This window comes from Centruroides sculpturatus, unplaced genomic scaffold, assembly GCF_000671375.1.
Source record: "Centruroides sculpturatus isolate CEXI.00-Female unplaced genomic scaffold, Cexi_2.0 scaffold462, whole genome shotgun sequence".
Lineage (NCBI taxonomy): Eukaryota > Metazoa > Arthropoda > Arachnida > Scorpiones > Buthidae > Centruroides > Centruroides sculpturatus.
Genome location: NW_019385104.1, coordinates 204,084 through 224,714, shown reverse-complemented (window position 1 = coordinate 224,714; position 20,631 = coordinate 204,084). Strand labels below are relative to the sequence as shown.

The following is a 20,631-nucleotide window of genomic DNA, read 5'->3' as shown; positions in this document are numbered from 1 at the left end:
TTTCTGCTACAGATGAAAGTAGAAATTTTCTTATTAATGTTTTTAGACTTGATTCAAAGTCAGATCTTTTAGCTATCTTCCATTGTTACTTAACACTTCCATTGTTGATGGAAGTGTTAATGTTTGTATTCTGGAACATTGAAAGTGAATAAATAGTGGTTCCTTTTTACACAAACTTTGTCTTCAATTTTATTTTTAAACATAATTGCCAGCCTTAATCCTGTCTCTCTCCCCCGGGGGGAATTTCCAAAAATCCCTTCTTAGTGTGAGTTTTCGAATAAATTTTAGAATAAATTTATTATGAATAAATTTATTCTAAAATTATGAATATTAGATATTAAAATCAATGAATTTACTTGAAATCTGTAAATTTTATTTTTATAATTCTATTTATTAGAAAACTAGCAGGTAGGCCCAGTGTTGCTCGGGCAAAAGTAACGATAACGAAGATTAAGACTATTGCGTTATAGTCAACCTTACCCGTTTTCACAGAATGCAAGAATTGGATCCCCCGTTTCCAAACTAATTAGAGAATTTTTAGATGGGTCTAAAAATATCTTCGATTTTCTGCAAAAACGAAAAAAAATTGCACTTTCTCTTAAAACGTCGCTTTCTCTTAACAATTCCATTGTTACGTAACACTTCCATTGTTGACACTTTCATTGTTAACACTTCTATTGTTATTTAACACTTCTATTGTTGATGGAAGTGTTAAGCTTAATCCTGTTTCTATCCTCGGGGGGAAATTTCGAAAAATCCCTTCTTAGTGTGAGTTTTCGAGACGTACCCTAACTGTGTACCAAATTTCAGCTTTTAACTCCTAACCGTTTGGGCTCTGCGATCATTATTATTATCAACTCGTCTCGATTATATATATAGACTAGCAGGTAGGCCCGGCGTTGCACGGACAAAAGGAACGATAGCGAAGATTAAATTTATTACGTTGTAGTCAACCTTATCCGTTTTCACAGAATGCAAGAATTGGGCCCCCCTGTTTCCGGACTGATTATAAAATTTTTAGATGAGTCTAAAAATATGTTCGATTTCCCGCAATAACGAAAAAAACTGCATCTACGTCTTGCACGTCGCTTTCTCTTAACAATTCCGTTGTTACGTAACACTTCCATTGTTGACACTTTCATTGTTACTTAACACTTCCAGTGTTACTTGACACTTCCATTGTCACTTGTCACTTCCATTGTTACTTAACACTTCCATTGTTGATGAAAGTGTTAAGCCTTAATTCTGTCTCTCTCCCCCGTGGGGAGGAATTTCGAAAAATTCATTCTTAGTGTGCGTTTTCGTGACGTACCCTAACTGTGTACCTAATTTCAACTTTCAACTCCTAAACGTTTGGGCTCTGCGCTTATTATTATTATTATAATTATTATTATCAATTTGTCTCGATTATATATTAGATAGAAAAAATTGAATTTTTTAAGTGAATTAATTCAAATTAATTAATGTTATGTCATAACACTTCACGTATTTGTCGAAAGTAACCGATTGTTAGAATGCATTGTTGGATGAGTCCATTGTTGGCGCCTTTTTGTTGGAGGAGAAAATACGGAATCGAAAAGAGAAGACGAAGAATCGTTAACGTTAAACAGATGTTATTCAAGTATGAGTTAGAACGAATGAAACTGCACAAGTGATGTAAATCACGTGTGGAGTTGCATTCTTTTCAACTATCGGTGGAATTCTGACGCATCCACCTCCCCGTGGTGAGTTCTGGGTTGCCATTCGTTTCGAAATGACGAAGGGCAAGCGAAGAGTAGTAGCGTGTTTTCATTTATTTTATTATTAAGAAGGTATTAAAACCAACTAGTTAAAAATGGAAGAAAAGATGTCTGGGGCATCGCCAGTTTCGATTTTTTAAACCTGTGTTTTTAATTGTATATATATATATATATATACTTTTGTGTGTGTGTGTGTGTGTGTGTGCGTTTTAAGGGGATTTTAATTTTGTTGGCCAAGTAGCCTACAGAGAAAAGTCGATTGTCAAACGTTTGTATTCTGGAACATTGAAAGTGAATAAATAGTGGTTCCTTTTTTACACAAACTTTGTCTTCAATTTTATTTTTAAACATAATTGCCATCCGACGTTGCCATCCGACGGAATTCTACAATTAAAAATTACATTTCATCTTGCGATAAATACAATAACAATTAAGAAATTTACACCAGAAATTCCGTTAAGATTTTTCAAATCCAGATAAATGAATAACGTTTTATTGGATTATACCGATTATTTACTTATTTAAAGATCATTTGAAGTTCGAGTCATTTCACGAAAAACAACAATCTTCTTTCTTCTCTAGTGTCCTTTTAATAACAAAAATATATTTATCCTTTAAGTTCACTTATTAAGATAGATATAAGTAGTTATATTCAGGGTTTCTTTTAGCAACAGTATCTCTATGATATTTATTCTCGTCATTTTAACGCAACGTATTAATAAAGACGTTTAAGTTACCACAAAATACATTTGTCAACCGGATTCATAGGTTTATCGTTACCGCATTTAAATGCCTCTGAAAATTCTTTCATGTTAGAAACTGTTTCAATGATCCTAAAATTGAGAGAGAAAAATTCAAATAAATGTTAATTTTCTTAATATTAATTTGTTTTGTAATATACCTGAATTTCTGTGGACTGTGTTCATCACGATTCATACGATATTTTAATTCGCCGCCCGTTTCTGAATCACACCACATCTGTAAAAAATTCCATATAATTTGAGTACAATTATATATTATTTGTATAAAAATATTATATATAATTCTTACAGTTGCGTATGATATGAAGAACATTTGATCCGGAGTATACATTTCGAAGTCTTCAATAATATCCTTTCCTTCATTTTCATATTTCTTTAAATACGCTTTATATGCCTATGATTAAAAACATGGTTTTTAATTATAGGCATATAAAGGGTTCTGAAGTAATTAATGATTACTTCAGAATACTTTTAAATTGTCGAAATTACTTACAAAATATGCGTGTCTCAAGCCGCTATTCTCTGCTATGTTTTCATTTATTGTTTTAATACCGTTCACCTGCAATGAAATTATATAACTCAGTAAATATTAATTTTTGTTAAATAACGAATAAATACGAGTATTAAAGAATTAATATAAAATATTTTTCTGTTAATATAATGATATTTTATAAAGTCATGCGAATTAAACAACTTACATTATCTCCTTCAATTTCATAGGATCCATACTGATCAACCAAGCATTGTACTCTTTTATTGTACCCTATTAGTGATTCTTTTGACCATATGATATTAATATTTAAATTTCCAAGTTTGTCTAAACGAATATCTAATTTATGGAAATAAAATAAGTAGTTTTATTAAATTGTTTAATCAAATATAATCAAAACTTAATGTTGAAAGTTAGAATATTTCTATGCATTTATGCAATAATACGGTCAGGAGGTGAGCTCCTCTGGTATCACAGCATCCTCAAAGTAAACTTTGCTATTCCTCTTTCTTCTAAATTAGAGTTGCATTAGTCACTTAGAGTGAGTGTAGGCAACATGTTCCAATTAACAGTAAAATCATCTCGCGATAAAAGTTCTCATAGAGAATTTATTCTTATTATAGATTATTATCTATTAAAGTAGTCTATTAAATAATTTTAAAAATAGATCTTTATCAAAACAAATCTTTATGGAAAAATATGTACAATAATTTCATAAAATATGTGAATTTACCATTTTAGATTATAGATATTGAAAAATTAAAGACAAAAAAAAATGTGGATAAATTAAAACTTACTTTCTGTATCCAGAGAATGAGTAATTTGATGTGCTAAAAGAGTACCATACCGAGCAAAATTCGCATACCTAACAATAAATAAAATAAAAATTATTTATCTTCCATTACAGGTTTTAGCTTCGTAATTCCAGAAATAAAACTAAGCATTTGAAGTTATAAAAGAACGGTGAAATTATTTGAGAATTTATTTTAAAAGATGTCATTTCCATTGTAAAAATAGCTTCACAAATTGTAAGAGTGAGAAGTGGAAACAAGAGATACATTTTGTAATAATTAATAATATTATAAATATAATAACATTCTTATATCGATCCCTATAACTGCTGTTATTTTTGTTCATTTCAGATGAAATTTTCATTATATGCTTTTTATATTCCCACATTAAATATAAGTTATGTAGGATACTTAATTTGCGAAAATATTAGCTCTTAGCTATAGAAACAGGTTGGCTTAGTAATGACATTTACCTTAAGTTGCATTTTAAAATATCTTAGCAAATGGTGTGATTTAAAATTTTAAATTTAAGAGTTATATTTAAAAATAATAGCCACATCATGTTACTTTAACAATAATTTTTTTTTTTTTTTAAATTCCATAGTGACCACATAACGTTCATTATTCAATCGGAAGTAACGATATAAAGAACCTGTCATTTAAAATTTGTTATTGCTCATCTATTACGTTTCGATGGACGGTATAGGCTACTCGATTTGTAGCAATATTATTTACTCTTCCTTCTTAACCACTTTGGTGACCCCTGATGTAGACTAACCATTAGTAAACGAAAAGAGTATCTGATTTTATATCACGATAGAAATAGACAATTCTGCCTTCTTTCATCAATTTATAAACTTATCTTTATCTGAAAAAGTTTAATTATAATTATAAAAAGTTTACTATAATTAAAGTATATATAGTTAAAGATATATAACAAATTTATTTAGGTCACTTACATAGGGAAATTAATATTCAATATGGATTTACTTTGAGAAAATTGAGTCATAACTGAAATATAATTAAATTCTTACATGTATATACATAAAAGCTATAGAAATTGCAAGGATTTAATCGATTTAAAAATGAGTTTGAAATCTTACAAACTTTATTAAATCTTGAATAATAGTATGGAGATAAAATCATTGTTGAAACACCATTATCTATGAATCTGCGGATATAAAATTAAAAAAATAAACTTTCAAACAACAGTTTCAAATATTATTCAATCGATTAAAAAGTATAACATTTCTTACTCTCCTCTATTATTGTTTTTCCCAAAGTTTTCAAGTAATTTTACGTTTTTAAATATGATCACATTGATATAATTTTCTTCAAAATTCGAAGTCATATTTGGAAACTAATAAATAATATAAAATTTCAACGTTAATAAAAATAATACAGTTTCTCTCGTATTTCATACATCTCATCAATTTAACAATTTATAATTCCGTGATTAAAATTCATTATAATACGCACATTTTTATAATATTCCATAAACGAGTCATCGTTTTTAACAAATTCGGGAAAGTCTGTTGTTATTATGATTTCTTTAATCTAAAAATATATGAAAATTCAAATATTTACATCATGTTAAATATTAAAGAAATTTATTAAGTAAATTCAGTAATTTAATTTAATGTTTTTCATAAAAAGGCATTAGTCGTAGTACTTTGCTTAAATTACAAATGATATACAAGTTATTTCTTTGGCTGAAAAATGAAGACCGGCAGAATGATACTAAAATTAATATTTCTTAATACAGTATATGACTAAGATTAAATAAATGAATACCATTAATATACGGTCTTAGTTTCCTTACATTTAATATTAGAATTATGTGTACAAAACTATCAAAAATTTTGTTATAAAAAATATACAATTCTAACAGTTACTGCTTTTTCAAGCATAACAAACAATCATGACATTTTGAGATATATAATTTTTCAATTTTCTTGCATTTGGTTGAATTACACATTTTTACTTGAGCACCAATGTCGAGAGATCAGAGGTATCGTTGACCTTCCGAAATTGGTGTTTTTCTCGCGCACTCCCTAGAAGACAGAGTGATATTTGATACATTCTCTATTGTAAGAAATTATTCGTCCCTTAGCAAAAACTGTTTTCTGGTATTCAATTGTGAAAGACGTCCCTCATTGAAATATATTATAATGAATTAAAAGTTATAAAAACTATAGCTATGCATACTAAAAATTTTCAATACTTTATTCACTTTTGCTGCACAAGACCACGCGAAAATAAATTACATATGCAATCATCTGGTAGTTTAATTAATAACCAACAATCGTTATAACATTTATATAGGTAATGTAAATTTAATAAAAAAATAAATACGAAAACAAATATGTTTTCATAAAGTAAATATCAATTTTCCAATTGTTTCTCAGTAAATGACTCAAAAATATAGCAAATTAAACTTATTGATAAACTTATATTTTGAAAAAATAATTACTTAAATTTGCTACTTAATTAACATTTTACGTTTTAATATTATATATAAATAAATAGGAAAGTGTGTCTATTTCTATAACTTACTTTTCCGTTAACTTGAATTTTCGTCAAGTCATCCAACCAAGTTTTATTACTCAATGAATTTGACATAAAATCATGAATATGTTCAGTAATTTCCTCAAGAAGATCTGGTTTTTTCTTAGAAATTAGAAATTTAAACTAGATTATTTATGATTACGTATAAATCATACTTTGTTAAATTAAATTAAATTAATTAATAGTTGTAAAAATGCAAGTAATTTAACATTTTGCGTGGGTATATTAAGTAAGTAAGGTTTTTAAATTAACATTTTCTAATTTAATTCAACGTGGAATCATTTATAATGAATAACATACTTCTAAATTAGAGATAGTATTTCTCTGTAAAATATGCTAAAATTAATCACTTCTATGTAAACATCTATCCAGAGGCAAGAGAGATCTTTTGAACATTCCAGGAATGTATTCATTTATTGCATGTTTATTCCAGTTCGGAGATAACGAAAGAGAATTAATTTAAGATAATTTATCATAAAATATAACATTCAAATAATCTCTTACTGTAAAGGCTAAAGACAACATCGCAGAAATCGATAAAATGAAGTTTATTTTGTTAGAGAATATGTTCGAAACGTCTACCATCAGCACTAATACCAAAACGTGGACAATAGAGCGTAGAGGGTTTAGTAGCTCCCAGGTGTCACCATTTTACAGACTTCTCGTATGCATGTTTTCAATTCGTCAATTTCGCCCGACACTATCGGGTGGGCATCATACACAGTTGATCCCATAGGATAAAATCTGGAATGGTTATATCTGGGAAAGGAGTTTGCATTGTTTCGCTTGTTTTATAATAATTTTGAAGGATGCAATCGAAGTTTGGAAAGTTTGTCGGCGACATTTTCCAAACATGGAAATAATTAAATGAAATAGACAGCGCTAGAAGTAGTACCGTACTGATTAGAAGTTGCACTAAAATTAGATAAGAAAAATGCCAAGAGGATCCACTCCTTGGTCATATAAGAAAATAAAGAGACTCCATATAAATTAACTCACTTACGAATCACCAAATATGGAAGAATAAGAAAACCGGACCAAATACAAAGACTCCGCTAAACAAATTTTATTCCTACCCCCAGTACCTACAGCTCTACACACCCAAAGTTAAACGAGAAATTTTCGCTCACGAGAATCGAACGCAAAAAGAGAAGCATTTAGTTAATACATATTAAGAGAAAGAAAATATTTTATATATAAATTAAATACAGAAAATTAATACATTTTTATTTATAAATGTTTTGTTCAAATCAAAAAAATAATTCATAAAAGTATACTCACATCATATTTCACATGTTGATAATATATATAATCCAGGAAATAAGTGTATTTTCCTATTATGTCAAGAATATCCGAAGACAATGTGCTTTTTATGTCAGCAACGATCGACACAGAAAAAGATTTGCAGAAATAATTGGCTAAAACACTGTGAAATGTTTTCTAGTTACCTCTAAAATTATACTTGTCTGATTGAAAATTCAAAATTTTAAAATTAATTTTTATAATATCTGGTTTACCGTTTAAAACTTTCCTTCTCATCCACCTTGAAAAACTGTAATAATTTATTTTTTCCCCATATCATAATTTCTGTCTGAGATGTTATATCTGATTCTTCAGGTAAGTCGACATCTTCAAAAATGTAATCGAATAACTTCTTCCAATTAATCTAAAAATTCACTCAAGTAATTTAATTATCATTTTGCCAAAACTCCTTTAAAAAACTACAAAAAGAAAGTAAATACTTCTGGAATAAATTTCTGTAATTCCTCTACAGTCATAAAATCAGGTTCTTCGTTGTTTACGTAATTTTCCTCGAGTAGATAAATTTGTTTATTAATATATAATAAATAGTAAAACAATAATGATTTTAGCTAAATAATTTAAATACTTACATATGTATTCGAAGATCTAGGGTTTATCCATTCATTAGAATCGAAATAATTTGTTTTAATTTGATTTTCATTACCTGGAGCCGAAATCTACATATGGTTAAATGTGATATATTTATTGAAATTACACTACTTGTAGTTGATAAAGTTATAATACAAACTTACAGTAATTATATTTCTTCCTGTGTTTCTAACGTTTGGTTGAACCGAAATAAAAGGGAAAATAGATAATTTAATAAATTTTGCGAAATTTTCTTCTAAATTATAAGTAGATTCGTCCCAATTTTCATCCAAGTGTGGACATCCTCCCAAGTTTTCCTTAAAATAATTCATGATCCACTCATTCTTGGTCCACTCATTATATTCTAGATAAAAAAAATCAATTTATTATGTACCAGTTGTTACCCGCAAGCAAACCCCATTTATTTTTAATACATAAAAATATAAATACGACTTTTAAACAAAGTTAAAAACTTTGTGTCTGTCCTTCCTTTTCGCCGTTTTTCACCATCAGCAATCCTTTAAAAAAGTTCACAAAATAATAACCCCATTTATATTCAGTATTTCAACAACCATAGTACTCAATGAAGATTAAACGTAGTTGAAAACAAAAATTTGTATCTAAAATAGTGCAGTAGAAGCCGTTCTCCAGGTTAAGACTTAATGCTCTCTCTTCCCCCCGCGGGGGAATTTCGAAAAATCCCTTCTTAGTGTGCGTTTTCATGACGTACCCTAACTGTGTACCAAATTTCACCACTTTAGATTCAGCGGATTGCTCTGGGTGATGATAAATCAGTCAGTCAGTCAGTCAGAACAAGTAATTTTATATATTTAGATTTAATTAATATAATAAAATAGTATCCGTTTATTGCAATTACTTTTGTAACATTTAGTGGAGTAAACGAATTGTCTACGATTAATGGGTATTCTGGTTTTATTGTCACCGTAGCGACTACGTAGCAAGGTTCTGTAATGCAGATGGGCCCACGAGTTTTGGGCCCTGGCTTTGGACAAGTAAACTGAGAAAAAGTACAAAGTACAAACTGTAATATCAGCAACACAGTCTAGATAGCTAATAATGCATAAAAATACTGGCAAAAACAAATTTGTAATTAACTCATGGAAATATGATATTATTTGCCTGGTCACTGAGTGAAGAGATATCTGTATTCGGTTTTCACTCTAACGTGTGAAAACAAAGTTCAGCAAATAAGCATAAGCGGGAATGTTGCTACATTCATGAAGGGAGGAAACTAATGGAGGGCCGCTTGTGTTCGGTTTCAAAGCCTATTTTGATCGGCTTCAATTACAAAAGTTTGTTAATAAAATCAGACTTGTTTCAAACGTTAACATTTGAAATTGAGTTAATTTTTTTAAATAGATGAAAAGAGAAGCATAAGTGGAACTCAGAAAAGGAAAATAAAGAAAGAAAAGAACGAATTATTACAAAAAATTCTTAAGATTGATAGTTTCGCTAATTTTTTAACAAGAAAACAAGATGAAAACAAAGAAAGTAATCATTTTCGGAATTAGTTGATAAGCATAAATCTCATACAAAAGTACCACAAAATAAACGTTCAGAAAACGATAAAGACAATGCGACTGAAAACAATGACGCAATTTTGTCTATGACAGCACCTATTTGAATAAAAGTATTTCTGACAAGAAAAAGAGATTATTGATAATGAATTATCATAAACCTAAGAGATCATTTTTCAAGGATCCGAATCTAAACAATAGAAGTTTTAGTTAATCATATTATTCTTCCACCACAAAATATAGTCCGGTTCCTCGCGTATGGATGTTATTCAACTAGTTTGAATGCGGCATATTGTCATCCATGTTGACTCTTTTCAAACGTTTCGACTCAGTGGCATACTAGTGTATGAGATTAGAGAAGTTTATCCTCCAGAATAAAAAACACATAGTGCCGCCCAAGAACATATTGGTGCATGTGCAATTCTAGAATTATGGAAAACCATTGAAACTATTGATAAAGTAACATAAGATGAAACTCGATATAGAGCGTCTTTCTGGAAAATGGTACTAGAACACTTATTCTGTATAATTTTAATGCTTTAAAAAAATTCATTAGTTTTTCGTGGTCATCGTGAAGAATTTTCGGATAACTACAATGGAAATTTTTTTATCTCAGATTGAATTACTTGCAAATTATGATCCATTAATGAAACAAATAACAGATATACTGTCTCATTCAATAAGGTAGCTAATAGGGTTTTTCAAACGTGATCCCGGGATCCCGGTTTTTTTAACTCGGGAAATCACCCAAATTTCTTAATTAAAGTTCAATTTTCTTATTTTGTATTGAGAAGTTTTGCAAAAAGAAAGTACAGTAGATAATACGGGTTCATATAATACGGATTTGTATAACACGGCGAAAAACTAGCGATCATGTTCGTATAAACACGCTAAAAGAGACTTGTATAATATGGTAAAAACGTCATCGCCGACTCGTGTCGCTACAGGATTTGTCGAATTTAGACCAATAGCGGATATTGCACAAATCGTTGAGTTTAAACGAGCAATGGACCTACTAATAATATCATTTATTATTCAACGGTCATAAAAATTATATTTTTATTAATGATGTCTCCAAAGTTCAGCGAATTTTTCGCAGAAAAATAACTTATCAGAAAACACGCGCCCGCCGTTCGATGCGNTAATATCCTTTCCTTCATTTTTATATTTCTTTAAATACGCTTTATATGCCTATGATTAAAAACATGGTTTATAGGCATATAAAGGTTTCTGAAGTAATAAATAATTATGATTACTTCAGAATACTTTTATATATAATTCTTACAGTTGCGTATGATATGAAGAACATTTGATCCGGAGTATACATTTCGAAGTCTTCAATAATATCCTTTCCTTCATTTTCATATTTCTTTAAATACGCTTTATATGCCTATGATTAAAAACATGGTTTTTAATTATAGGCATATAAAGGGTTCTGAAGTAATTAATGATTACTTCAGAATACTTTTAAATTGTCGAAATTACTTACAAAATATGCGTGTCTCAAGCCGCTATTCTCTGCTATGTTTTCATTTATTGTTTTAATACCGTTCACCTGCAATGAAATTATATAACTCAGTAAATATTAATTTTTGTTAAATAACGAATAAATACGAGTATTAAAGAATTAATATAAAATATTTTTCTGTTAATATAATGATATTTTATAAAGTCATGCGAATTAAACAACTTACATTATCTCCTTCAATTTCATAGGATCCATACTGATCAACCAAGCATTGTACTCTTTTATTGTACCCTATTAGTGATTCTTTTGACCATATGATATTAATATTTAAATTTCCAAGTTTGTCTAAACGAATATCTAATTTATGGAAATAAAATAAGTAGTTTTATTAAATTGTTTAATCAAATATAATCAAAACTTAATGTTGAAAGTTAGAATATTTCTATGCATTTATGCAATAATACGGTCAGGAGGTGAGCTCCTCTGGTATCACAGCATCCTCAAAGTAAACTTTGCTATTCCTCTTTCTTCTAAATTAGAGTTGCATTAGTCACTTAGAGTGAGTGTAGGCAACATGTTCCAATTAACAGTAAAATCATCTCGCGATAAAAGTTCTCATAGAGAATTTATTCTTATTATAGATTATTATCTATTAAAGTAGTCTATTAAATAATTTTAAAAATAGATCTTTATCAAAACAAATCTTTATGGAAAAATATGTACATAAANTTCTAAGTAAATAAACATGTTCGTGTAAAAGACTGAAAATATACAAATGTACAAGCAATGTACATGTAGATAAAACATTTACAACTGCAACTCCATTCAGCTCTTCAATTCTTATATACAGTAGAGTGTCGTTTATCCGAATCAATTGGGGACTAAGATTGTTCGGATAACTTATTTTTAGGATAACCGATTATGTACGAAAAAATATATTAACCTATCCCGTGTTGAAATTTTTCTCAGTTGCTTGTCGCTTCGCGTTAAATTTTCGTCAATGTTAAGCCTAATGTATACTTTTTAAAATAATAATCGTGGCTATTGTATCGTTAAAAATAATTTTTTTATTTCTTACAAACAAAATAAATATATTGAAAAATATAAAAACCAAAAAAATATATACTTTAGAAGATGATCTAGTATCAAAAACGTTCGATTCAGCACGACACAGTCCTCAGAAAAACACCACACAAAAGTGCCAGAGCTGCCAGCCAAAAAACACACACCAACAAAAAAAATATTGGAGTAGCCTAAGATGTAGACAAAGATTGCAGCGCCACAGCACTAGCGAAAATTTAAATTTGCCGAGGTGCATGCTTTCGGATAACCGACGTTTCGGATAACCGACGCTCTACTGTATTTAATAAATCTTATAACAAATATATTTGTTATCTCACTTATTACCCTTAAAAATAATTTTAAAAATCTCATATCACAAATGTACAAAGATGTTCAAATAACTACTACTGTATTAATATTTATTATTATTATTATTAAAGCAATACAACCAGAAAAAACAATTCATGAGTTAAACGTTCCATTTGTTAGAAAGTCTTATTTCATTCTTTTACCGTCATTAAATATGAATCTTACTGATGACTTACCAGTTTGATTTGTTTCCTCAGTAGCAGCAACGATCGGTATTGTCTGGGTTAATATAATTAATGCTAAAAATACTATACTTATAGTTACATATCTCTTCTTTTTGAAAGCGTTTGAAGAGTTTACAATTTTAACTTCAGACAAACTATAAGGGCTATTCATATTCTTTATTTAATCGTGTCCACAGCTTTTAGACAGGCATACGCGTAGTCCTATATATATGTGTTAAGCATTATAAAACAAATTTCGTAATGTAAATTTTGAAATAAAGAAANATATTTATCTATTAAAGTAGTCTATTAAATAATTTTAAAAATAGATCTTTATCAAAACAAATCTTTATGGAAAAATATGTACAATAATTTCATAAAATATGTGAATTTACCATTTTAGATTATAGATATTGAAAAATTAAAGACAAAAAAAAATGTGGATAAATTAAAACTTACTTTCTGTATCCAGAGAATGAGTAATTTGATGTGCTAAAAGAGTACCATACCGAGCAAAATTCGCATACCTAACAATAAATAAAATAAAAATTATTTATCTTCCATTACAGGTTTTAGCTTCGTAATTCCAGAAATAAAACTAAGCATTTGAAGTTATAAAAGAACGGTGAAATTATTTGAGAATTTATTTTAAAAGATGTCATTTCCATTGTAAAAATAGCTTCACAAATTGTAAGAGTGAGAAGTGGAAACAAGAGATACATTTTGTAATAATTAATAATATTATAAATATAATAACATTCTTATATCGATCCCTATAACTGCTGTTATTTTTGTTCATTTCAGATGAAATTTTCATTATATGCTTTTTATATTCCCACATTAAATATAAGTTATGTAGGATACTTAATTTGCGAAAATATTAGCTCTTAGCTATAGAAACAGGTTGGCTTAGTAATGACATTTACCTTAAGTTGCATTTTAAAATATCTTAGCAAATGGTGTGATTTAAAATTTTAAATTTAAGAGTTATATTTAAAAATAATAGCCACATCATGTTACTTTAACAATAATTTTTTTTTTTTTTAAATTCCATAGTGACCACATAACGTTCATTATTCAATCGGAAGTAACGATATAAAGAACCTGTCATTTAAAATTTGTTATTGCTCATCTATTACGTTTCGATGGACGGTATAGGCTACTCGATTTGTAGCAATATTATTTACTCTTCCTTCTTAACCACTTTGGTGACCCCTGATGTAGACTAACCATTAGTAAACGAAAAGAGTATCTGATTTTATATCACGATAGAAATAGACAATTCTGCCTTCTTTCATCAATTTATAAACTTATCTTTATCTGAAAAAGTTTAATTATAATTATAAAAAGTTTACTATAATTAAAGTATATATAGTTAAAGATATATAACAAATTTATTTAGGTCACTTACATAGGGAAATTAATATTCAATATGGATTTACTTTGAGAAAATTGAGTCATAACTGAAATATAATTAAATTCTTACATGTATATACATAAAAGCTATAGAAATTGCAAGGATTTAATCGATTTAAAAATGAGTTTGAAATCTTACAAACTTTATTAAATCTTGAATAATAGTATGGAGATAAAATCATTGTTGAAACACCATTATCTATGAATCTGCGGATATAAAATTAAAAAAATAAACTTTCAAACAACAGTTTCAAATATTATTCAATCGATTAAAAAGTATAACATTTCTTACTCTCCTCTATTATTGTTTTTCCCAAAGTTTTCAAGTAATTTTACGTTTTTAAATATGATCACATTGATATAATTTTCTTCAAAATTCGAAGTCATATTTGGAAACTAATAAATAATATAAAATTTCAACGTTAATAAAAATAATACAGTTTCTCTCGTATTTCATACATCTCATCAATTTAACAATTTATAATTCCGTGATTAAAATTCATTATAATACGCACATTTTTATAATATTCCATAAACGAGTCATCGTTTTTAACAAATTCGGGAAAGTCTGTTGTTATTATGATTTCTTTAATCTAAAAATATATGAAAATTCAAATATTTACATCATGTTAAATATTAAAGAAATTTATTAAGTAAATTCAGTAATTTAATTTAATGTTTTTCATAAAAAGGCATTAGTCGTAGTACTTTGCTTAAATTACAAATGATATACAAGTTAAGTTATTTCTTTGGCTGAAAAATGAAGACCGGCAGAATGATACTAAAATTAATATTTCTTAATACAGTATATGACTAAGATTAAATAAATGAATACCATTAATATACGGTCTTAGTTTCCTTACATTTAATATTAGAATTATGTGTACAAAACTATCAAAAATTTTGTTATAAAAAATATACAATTCTAACAGTTACTGCTTTTTCAAGCATAACAAACAATCATGACATTTTGAGATATATAATTTTTCAATTTTCTTGCATTTGGTTGAATTACACATTTTTACTTGAGCACCAATGTCGAGAGATCAGAGGTATCGTTGACCTTCCGAAATTGGTGTTTTTCTCGCGCACTCCCTAGAAGACAGAGTGATATTTGATACATTCTCTATTGTAAGAAATTATTCGTCCCTTAGCAAAAACTGTTTTCTGGTATTCAATTGTGAAAGACGTCCCTCATTGAAATATATTATAATGAATTAAAAGTTATAAAAACTATAGCTATGCATACTAAAAATTTTCAATACTTTATTCACTTTTGCTGCACAAGACCACGCGAAAATAAATTACATATGCAATCATCTGGTAGTTTAATTAATAACCCACAATCATTATAACATTTATATAGGTAATGTAAATTTAATAAAAAAATAAATACGAAAACAAATATGTTTTCATAAAGTAAATATCAATTTTCCAATTGTTTCTCAGTAAATGACTCAAAAATATAGCAAATTAAACNTCTTTTTTTATAGCATAGTTTATATGAATTATTCCCAAAAAATTAAACCTGTTTTGGCAATGTTGAGTCAAATTAGTCTAGAATCGATTAATTTTATGGAAGAAAACCTTTCAAATAGCCGTAGTCCGTAAACTGCACACGTGTCGGGCTGTGATTGGTTCGTGTATTTAAGTGACTCGTATGACACGGAATTCACATAACACGGAACGTATCTACCGTGTTATAGGGGAGTCTACTGTATAATTACTGTAATTCATAAACTGTCAGAATATATTTGTATTTATTAATTTTAAACCTACTTCTTAGTTTTTAAAAATTTTAGCTCGTTATGGCACGTCACAAATCATCAATAATCAATACGTAACTTATTTGTGGAAGGACTCTGAAAATTCTTTACTTGTCAGAACCTGTAATATCTAGAATAATTGTGCTTATGCTGTCTTAATTTTAAACCATGCCCAGGAGCTTCAATAACTGCGTAACGCCATGTTGTGCAAATTGGGCAAGGATACAAATGAGTATGAAATCTGCAAGTATGAAGTTTCTCTTCATAAATCTGATTATTAATGACAAACGAACTGCCGAATTATCTGGCTATAAGCTTGATGTTTCTATTAAAGCAGCCGAGGTAGACAAATCAAGAATACTAGAGAGCAAAAGAAGTACTACAATCTCGAAAACGAACTAGAAATCTTCCAGACTACAGGTGAAAAAACACGTAACATCTGTCTTCTCTTAACTCCTTTATAGCCTACTGTATACATTTTTTATGCATATTGTTTTTCTTTCACAATAAGTTTCTAATAATGTGGTTTTAAATGCTTATTTGTCTACTTTTGCTAATTACTTTCAGATAAATCATGAAATTAAAATAGATAATATTAAACATGAAGCAATTATACATTCTTTTGTGTTTGCCTGATAGTCTTTTAGTAGATGTAGATTTACTTGATAATATAAAATGCATAATACGGAATTAAAAATACTTTCAAAAATACTTGAAAAGACTATGATAAATAGCACATTGTCTAAGAAAACTTAAATTACCACTAATATATTGTATACACAATATATATTTAATAGGTGTTAAGCCTATTATATATATATTGTATTGTATATACAATATATATATAATAGGCTTAACACCTATTAAATTAATACAAAAAAGTTCTATTCTAGTGGCTAACTGGATGAAAACCATCGCACCTCACTAAAGGGATAGAGATGTGATGTTTTTTTGGATTTTCTTTACGAGTTGAACACCTAAATAGGGGCCCATTTTCCATAGAAAGTCTCCCCGCAGTCATTTCTTCTCGACACATCGCCCACGTATCTCGTTGCGATACGGAAACAACAAATAAACAAAGTTTGCTAACATTTACACGCAGTTAACTAATTTCTAATATAAATATCAGATTTACTAGGATAAATTAATTACCGTAATTTTGAATACTGTCGTAAAAAATGAAGAAATTTTTTAGTAGATCTGTTAAATTTTCATATTTCCTTGTCTCATTTATGATTCCTGCAATAAATAATCTTTAATGTAATTTCATATTTATTTATTAATAGAAACAGCATTTACTTACCGATTAGTTCATCACAGAAATCTTGAAAATTATCCTCTAAGTGTGATGTATGTGTTAAATTCGTTTTGAAAGAGGCGAATTTTCCGCATGAAAATTCGTAAAAGTTTACACAAGGATCCACAGTTTCGCTTTTTCTATTTAGAAAATCTAAAAGAGATTAAAAAAAATTCTCTAATCTCAAAGATAACATGAGAGCTTAAAATTAATTGTTATCTTTATAACAGTATAAATGAAACATGATTTTATTAAATGATTTATGATAAAATTATTGAATAGGATTGTTTAGAGTAAGTAATTCATCTACAGGAATTAAGAAAATAATTTGTTCTAGGATTGTTTAATTTATTTAAAAAAAACGATCAATCACAATACGGATTATTTACAGTTTCGCAATGAAGTAAGCTATTTCATTAAAATGTTTCTTCTGTCTTACGTTCATATTTGAAAAGAATGTTGTTTATACATAAACAACACACTGCTAGAACGTTAAACAAACTCTTTTACCTCTAAGAATTAAGGAAATGTATATTTAAAATTATATGAAAATTGCCTGAAATATTAACAACATTTACAATAAGAAGCAAGAAATATTTAATTAAAATAGTTTAGTGTATTCTTCAATCACAATCTTCAGAACAAAGAAAAACACAAAACATTTGAACTTTTATGGAGGAAAACCAAATATTAAGTGCCATGCGTAGACATGAGATAATTATAATGCTGGTCAGTTAATGAAAATTATATATCAGGTAAATTTGACATGCAATAGAAAATAAGGTAACAGGCTGTTATCGTTTGCTTGAAATAAAATTTTCATTGTAACCAAGAGTGACAGAAAATATCGGATGGCGACTTTAAGGTTCTGAATTATGAAAGAAAATTCTTCTTCATTATTATTATTATTAGAATTATTTAATATATCAACCAAAAAATACAATACAATGATTAAAAGTTTCACTTGAAGAAAATGAATTATTTTCATCCCTTTTCTGTCATTAAATATGAATCTAATTGATAACTTACCAGTTTGATATGTTTCTTCAGTCGCAGCAATCATCGGTATTGTGTGGGTTAATATAATTAATGTTGAAAATATTATACTTATAGTTACATATCTCTTCTTTTTGAAGGTGTTCGAAGAGCTTACAATTTTAACTTCAGACAAACTGTAAGGGCTATTCATGTTCCTCATTTAGTCTTGTCCACGGCTTAAAGACAGGGACACGCATAGTCGTATATATATATGTATTAAGCTTTATAAAACAAATTTCGTAATGTAAATTTTGAAATAAAGAAAAATACATTTTATTTTTATAATAGATCCGTTTAATTCAAACATATCAAGTTTCACTTCACGAAAAAATGCATTTATTAGCATTAGTTGACTTAAATATCGAATTGTTGAAATAATTTAAATTTTATTACTCACGATTGTTTTCATTCTCTTTAACACTTCTATCAATATAATAAATAAAGAAAATTTTGTCTTATGAATAAATTATAAACAATGTTGAAACACTATACACATAATTATTACTGAAATAAGTTCTTATAAGGCATTTCAATAAAATATTTTTAATAAACTATATTTTCTTATTTTTATTTGTAAAATATGTTTTTTTTTCTTTAGTTTATACGCCACTATTTAAGAAAGAAATATTAGTTATTGTTAAAAATGAATATTTCAACATAGAATCCTTTGGCTTATCAAGAAGTCAAGGACTTTCCCAAGAACCGGTAATAAGCTTATCGGCCTATAACTTTTCGCAATAGATGTATCAATATTGTTCCCTTTAGGGATAATTACAAGGTTTGCCTCCTTCCAGATGGTTGGAAAGAGGTTAAACTGGAGGCATTGATTATATATCAGCACCACATATTCTGTGTTTGTTTCCCATACATTATAGACTATTTCTGCTACAATATTATCTGGACCAGGTGCCTTTCCTGGTTTCAGCCTATAAATGGCATTCCCCACTTCCTCCCGTGTGAACAATGAATCCGACTTGCTTCTATACCGGTCTTTACTTCTTTCTCTTATGATTCTATGTTTTTGCGTATCTGTGTCAAAATCATCCTGAGGGAAAAATGTATCCATTAATTTATTTATGGTATCATCTATACCGTCGGTATACGTCTCGCCATCTTGTATTGATGTTAGGAAAGTCGGGGTTTTAACTTCCTCGCGCAGGCCTTGTAGATGAAGCCCCAAGGCTTAGATTAACTTTCGGTGCAGAATTCTCTCCAAGATTTCAGCTTCTGCCTTTTTATATTTTCCTTGTATATTTTACTGTGATTGAGATAATCTTGTTTTATTTCCCTATGGGCCTCTTCGTTACGGGCCCTCTGATACCTTCTTCTTAACTGATTATTACGTCTTCTTAACTCTGTAAGTTTTTTCGACCACCATGACACTGTCTTTTGTCCTTTCCGTTTCCTTGGTATTGTTTGCTCACATGTTGCAATTAGGGTATTGTGGAAGGATAAGCTGTGTCCTCTACTTCCTTCCGATCTTTACAGTCTTGTAGTTTTGTAGTGTCTATAGCTCTCTCTACCTTGTTTTTGAACTCAGTCCATTTAGCTTTGTTGGTAGCGTAATATGCACTCACTTCATTTTCGGTTCAGTTGTCACCACCCACTTCGAAGAAGATGTAGCTGTGGTCTCTAAGACTACACAGCTGAGAGACATGCCAGGACTTTACTGTGCTGAGGACTATGCTGTTACAGATGGTGAGATCTATCCAACTCTGCCCAATCGGGCCATCGAAGGTAGGCAGTGAGTCCGGCGGATTTAAGATATAGAGGCTGTTGGCGTTTACGAAATCTAAGACCTGATCGGCTCTCTCGTCATTATCGGGATCTCCTCAAAGTTCTGAATGAGAATTAAAATCACCACATATAATAATATGCTTGTGGGTGAAACGTTGGGTTAGCTCATGCAGTCTATGTAGCATTGGAATAAGATCTGTCGTGATAGGACAGTAGGCACTTATAAATAAGTAATTAGATCGTCCATTTCCCACCTCCAGACAGGTAATAAACTTGTCACTTTCCTCGGTGTGGAAAACCACCGGTATCATTGGATTGCTGATGATTGCAGCTGTTGATGGACAGCAGTTTTTGTTATATAAGGTACTATACGTCGTACGTAGGCATGCAGGATTACCACTTTTACAATAGGGCTCCTGAACAAGCACCAAGTCAGCCTCTTCCAGTGTCTTACATAAGGTAGATGTTCCACTAATCGATCTATGTACATTAATTTGTATTACTTTAGACATTCGATCTTGATTATGATGTATGGCG

General features: G+C 29.0%; 1 protein-coding gene and 2 long non-coding RNA genes across 3 annotated transcripts in view; all 3 read right to left on the bottom strand.

The window, feature by feature from the left end:
* Positions 1-2,073: 2,073 nt before the first annotated feature.
* The window catches only part of LOC111634760 (endothelin-converting enzyme 1-like), a 40,900-nt gene continuing 22,342 nt past the window's right edge, over positions 2,074-20,631 (bottom strand). Inside the window, exons 22-32 of the mRNA XM_023379601.1 lie at positions 13,300-13,367; positions 11,472-11,602; positions 11,267-11,332; positions 11,063-11,167; positions 7,867-8,015; positions 3,788-3,855; positions 3,199-3,329; positions 2,994-3,059; positions 2,790-2,894; positions 2,641-2,717; positions 2,074-2,572 (exon numbers count right to left, since the gene is read on the bottom strand). Coding sequence (XP_023235369.1) covers positions 2,473-2,572; positions 2,641-2,717; positions 2,790-2,894; positions 2,994-3,059; positions 3,199-3,329; positions 3,788-3,855; positions 7,867-8,015; positions 11,063-11,167; positions 11,267-11,332; positions 11,472-11,602; positions 13,300-13,367 — 1,066 coding nt within the window. The 3' untranslated portion in view covers positions 2,074-2,472. The remainder of the gene's footprint in view (positions 2,573-2,640; positions 2,718-2,789; positions 2,895-2,993; positions 3,060-3,198; positions 3,330-3,787; positions 3,856-7,866; positions 8,016-11,062; positions 11,168-11,266; positions 11,333-11,471; positions 11,603-13,299; positions 13,368-20,631) is intronic.
* LOC111634734 lies at positions 4,733-5,141 on the bottom strand. Its single transcript, XR_002758274.1, has 3 exons — positions 5,038-5,141; positions 4,885-4,952; positions 4,733-4,792 (listed from the first exon to the last, which is right to left on the bottom strand). It is a non-coding gene; the product is annotated as an uncharacterized LOC111634734 (long non-coding RNA).
* On the bottom strand, positions 14,244-14,652 carry LOC111634733. Its single transcript, XR_002758273.1, has 3 exons — positions 14,549-14,652; positions 14,396-14,463; positions 14,244-14,303 (listed from the first exon to the last, which is right to left on the bottom strand). It is a non-coding gene; the product is annotated as an uncharacterized LOC111634733 (long non-coding RNA).